The 4,915-nt window shown below is 36.2% G+C and overlaps 1 protein-coding gene across 1 annotated transcript; it reads right to left on the reverse strand.

The window, feature by feature from the left end:
• Nucleotides 1-2,039: 2,039 nt before the first annotated feature.
• ACYP2 (acylphosphatase 2) lies at nucleotides 2,040-4,421 on the reverse strand (the record flags this gene model as incomplete). Its single annotated transcript, XM_010175882.1, has 2 exons — nucleotides 2,040-2,153; nucleotides 4,405-4,421. Coding segments are annotated over 2 exons (131 nt in total), but the record flags the coding sequence as incomplete, so codon positions are not given.
• Nucleotides 4,422-4,915: the final 494 nt, after the last annotated feature.

Genomic DNA, 4,915 nt, shown 5'->3' on the forward strand with positions numbered 1-4,915 from the left:
ATGCCACAGCAGAAGCAAACCTCATTTTGTTTTTATTTAATATAGCATTTCAAATAACCCTAGTATCTAGAACACAGTATTATGAAGTCCTAGGAAGCAGGACTGAGCATTATAAAAAATGCTGTAAACACTGGAAAAAGCTTCAAAAACCCAAACCTATTTTGATCTTGTATTAACATATACCAGCACAAAGAAATAAGGGCCTTTCAAAGTAGCTGTTCATATTTAATAGTCCATGTTCACAATTTAACACCAAAAATAAACTCCCTACCTTTTCAATATAACAGATCCCACACAGGGAACAAGGAAAAGTAACCTGTTTCTCCTTCAACATGCTACACTAGGATCTCTGGTTTAATAATCCATATCTCAATGTATACTTCAAAATTATACTTCAACTTCAGCACTGCAAGATTATTCCCACATCAGAGGAAAATGTTAATTTCCAGCATGAAATGAAGAAGCAGCAATTCAAAACTTTTATTTGCTCTGAATATCAAACAAAACATACATTAAAAGCTTCAACATAATTTTTTTTGGTCACCATCCAGCTTGCTGACCCTACTTTAAGTTGTATAACAATGGAAAATAAAAACTTTTATTTCCTCTTGGAATAGTCTGTATGCCATCACATCCTTGAGATCAACCCTAGCCTTGTTAGTCTAATTTTGCAGCTCTACTGCAGGATCAGCTATTACACACAAACTTTCTGTTATTGGGGTAAGCATGGTTTCCTTTAAATACAATCAACACAGATAATAGGAAAGGGAAAAAGATGGATGAAAACATGGCATTCTGCAGCAATCCTAGTTCGTGCAAATAGAAGAAATATCAGGAGCCAACTGCTTTCACTTAAACCTGCTTAATGAGAACAAAGCAACTGACTAGAAAAAGTACTCCAACAAGTAGAACCAAATCCTGATTTCTCACACGTTCATTTTTGGTGTTCTGAACTAACTAGAGAGATGGCACCAAGATACTAAATTTACAAAATATTTAGATCAGGCTATTAACAAAGGTCTTCCCGAAAATAAGTATAAACTTGACCTAGGAAACAAACAACTGATGTTTCTCTGGTTTTGTATGTGTTTTGCAGTGCAGAGTAAGTAACCTAATGTTAAGCTCAAGACTAAAGAAAATTACTACAAATACTTCTGTCACATTAGATGATCATATATGCATCTCTTTACCAGAAAGTGTAACACTATTTTCTTTGCAAAAAGCCAACTTAACTTTATCCAAGATCAGTTTTGAAGCAATTCCTGTATTGGAAAGCACGGACAGAATTTGCACTAATTGTCCATCCATAATAAAGCTTACAAAGGAAAGTTTTACCATCACTCATTCTTTGAGAGAACAAACCACTGAAGGATTTTTAAAAACTCCCAATAATCTCCCTTTATACACTTGCAGAAAGTGATAGTTGGAAGCAACTGAATTGGGCTTTGTGTTTTTCCAGGCATCACTTCCTCAGAGTGATAGCTGTAAGCATTTGGAAATTGGCAGTTTAATAAAGAAAAATCATACCCATTCTTTTAAAGACACCAAAATATTTCAAAATTTATTTCCAGATGGTAGAGACTACAAGGTCATTGCCAAAATATGTACTAACTTTTTGAAATCAGAAAACAAACAAACAAACCATAAACTCAGTTTCCTTTAAATTGATTTAAGCACAGGCTGAGCAAGCATTTCAGTAAGTTCTTCAGTTTGTTTCTTTACAAAGATTTTTGAAGAATTAAAAAACAGATCTGTGCTCATGTGTACAAATAAAGGCTATTTCTCCATTTCATGAGAAAAAAGTATGTTAGGGAAATACACTGACAAACTGTGTGATGTTATAAATTAAAACTGGATGATGCCACACACTATTTTTAAAGCTTAAAGACTTTTCTACAGCTTAAAAGAATGCATCTTCCCAAAACCAAAACTGATTATTGAAAGTACTGTTACATTACTGACATATGAATCTACTTGTCACTTTGGATTAAAAGTCTTTCTGTAAGTCACTTTAGTAATACTAAAAACCACAAAAATACTTACATCGCATTTACTTTATCTTCTGGGCCCTGAACTTGGCCTGTTACAGTTCCTTGATGGGTATTTTTAACCCAGCCAACCACTCCTAATTTCCTGGCTTCCTCTTCTGTGTACTGAAAAGTAACGAAAGAACAATCAGTGTCAGCACAAAGACCACACGCATACCACTTAAAACCCCACTTTCAATTTCATAGTTTTAAGATCTACACTTGAGAAAAAAAATCCACGGATGATGCTCATACTCAGGTATTAAAGATATTCCTGTCAGCTCTGAAGTTGCAGCAGCAGCAGCAGCCAACTTTTGAACAAGAATGAGATTTTAGATATACATGATAAATGCATGAGGTAATTCCCACTTCCATTTTCACAGCTTTTAATTTTTTTCTTCAAAAAAACCTATACACACAACGGCTCCCACCAAGGCATTATACTGCTCACAACAGAAGTCATCATCCTCTTTGCTGTCTCATGTGTACATGCATAGAAACCTTCTGATGGTGTGAGGATTGTTTTCATTCACATGGAGGCCAAAGACTTGCTCGCCTTATTTCTGGAACTTTTAACACAGTTTTGATCACAAAGGATTCTACTAATCCCACAACACTTCCTTGTACCTACTCTATTCCATTCTGTAGCTCCTCTCATTGCTCATTTGCCTCTTCAACAATCACAGTGTCTAAACTCATTAAATTTGCTACATTTACCAGCTTCATAGTTCCTTTTCTCCAGTTTAATTTTAAATACTTTCCACCTGACTTTCACCCTTTAAGTTCTACCCCCAGCTGCTGCATTACTAACAACAAATAGCAACAAAGGTAATAATCCAATTATATTCATTTTCTAATATTTTTGCAATGCCAAAACAAATATGGTTTCCCAGCTATTCACTTCTGGTGAAGAAATCTGGAACTTCCAAGTACCCTGTTTTTTTGAGGTGTTTAAAAAAAAAAAAAAAAGCCCTCTAATTTTCTGTCTTTCATGTACATATAATATGGTTTTCATAATTTGTCTCTGAACACTGAAAAGGTAGGGAACAGAAAGCCTGTTTTGCAGAAATCTATTAAATTTGTTCCATATAAGACAATAAAAACACTATTAGCCAATCCACAGTAGTTAATTTTATTAATAACAAATGCATTTACATTAAAGGTGCCTCCTCTGTTTTGCTTCTTGCACATTTAGTAAAGAGGTATAATACTACATGGCCCATGTTTTTATCTTGTTTTACAGAACATCAACAGACTGATGGCTCTCACAAGAAGATCAGAGTTTTCAATATGTTTTGATGGGAAATAGTGATCAAATATTTTGGAGTACATGCAGTTAATACCCCAAACAGTACACAGGTACTGAATGTGCACACTGCATTATCAGACTCTTTAGACACCTACTCTAATACCAACAGCCAGACTTCAGGTCACTATAGCTACATTATAAAAGGCAAAACAAATTGGTAATTTAGCCAATGAAAAGGTGTTGCTAACTATGGAGAGTATCTTTCAAGGCGATTATGAGCAGCTTCTCCACACTAATTTGTCCAAAGCACAGGAATGCAGCTGACAACTGCTTCTCAATATTGCTATTAGCTCAGGACTGCCACAGTGGTGTATGTTCACAAGGCTGCAGCAAGCTTGCACCTGCCCACCACATAATGTGAGGACATACACTTTCCACTTGATAGAATAATTAAATTCCAGACCTACTATATTGTAATCCTCTATCCAGTTGAATTTTGCACTATTTCACAATACACATTAAGTATGCATTAAAGCTTTTAGGTTTAATAATAAGTATGGCTCACTATTTTCAGACAAAAACCTGTTTTTATTTGAAATGCATCCTCTTGTTTCTTGGGTTTCTGTGAAATGCAAAACTACCTGCTGCATATTCAGAGCTGGTGGAGATGTTTGGCTGGGATATGAGCCACAGATTGCAGGTTTGTAGCACATTGTTAGAAGGAAACGGAGTAAGCTTCTTTAAATACTAGTACTATAATTGCCATTAAAAAATTAAACTCAAATACATTAGTTCAGAAGCTAATAGCAAGATCTTCAGATTTAACCTTTCTAGAGATTAACGTGTTGTAATGCTCTTTTGGCTGTTTTATCACAAGTAATCCAAACACAATCTTTAGCTACTATACAAACAGGCAACACATTAGTAAGCTTTTAAAATCCATTTTAATGTAACAGTAATATAAATATATTTTTTTTCCTTTTAAATCTACTTGCAATACTTAACCATCTAACCTAGAACTCAAAAAAGCAGCTGGATACATTTATACTTTACAGACCTGCTGTCGTATTTTTAGCACTGGAAATACTATACTGTAAAGTAGAACGGGTAAATCAGACATTGCCTTACCATCCTGAAACAAACACCTAGGGGGGAAAAAAAACAGAAAAGGGGCATTAAAATAATTCGAAAGAACACAACACTTAGGAATTTCACTTTATATAAATTTACAGTAAACTGCATAAAAGTAACATGTGGTCTTTTCCCATAGAAGTTTCAGAGAGCGGTTATGAAATTTTAATACCGGGCAAACTCCACGGAATTTGGTACAAGCTGGCTTTCAGCCTTCCCTGCTGCAAACCGTGATTTCCATTAACGAAAGCTACATGCGCTAATTGTGTTAACTCGGCTGTTGCACTATTGGAGCTGCCTTTGACTTAATTTTCACTGTAGAGTTTTCCCGCCGGGCCGCGGGTCGCGGCATTCCCTCACAACCGCGGGTAACGGAAAGTGCTTTCGACAGAAGAGCCGGTGCTCCCCGGGGAGCCGGGCGAGCTGTACGGCGAGGACACTCCAACAACCTTTCTCCCCCCACCCTCCCTTCACTCTGAGACGGGGAAGCGGCGGCCGCTCCCTCACC

This window comes from Antrostomus carolinensis, unplaced genomic scaffold, assembly GCF_000700745.2.
Source record: "Antrostomus carolinensis isolate BGI_N321 unplaced genomic scaffold, ASM70074v2 scaffold19899, whole genome shotgun sequence".
NCBI lineage: Eukaryota > Metazoa > Chordata > Aves > Caprimulgiformes > Caprimulgidae > Antrostomus > Antrostomus carolinensis.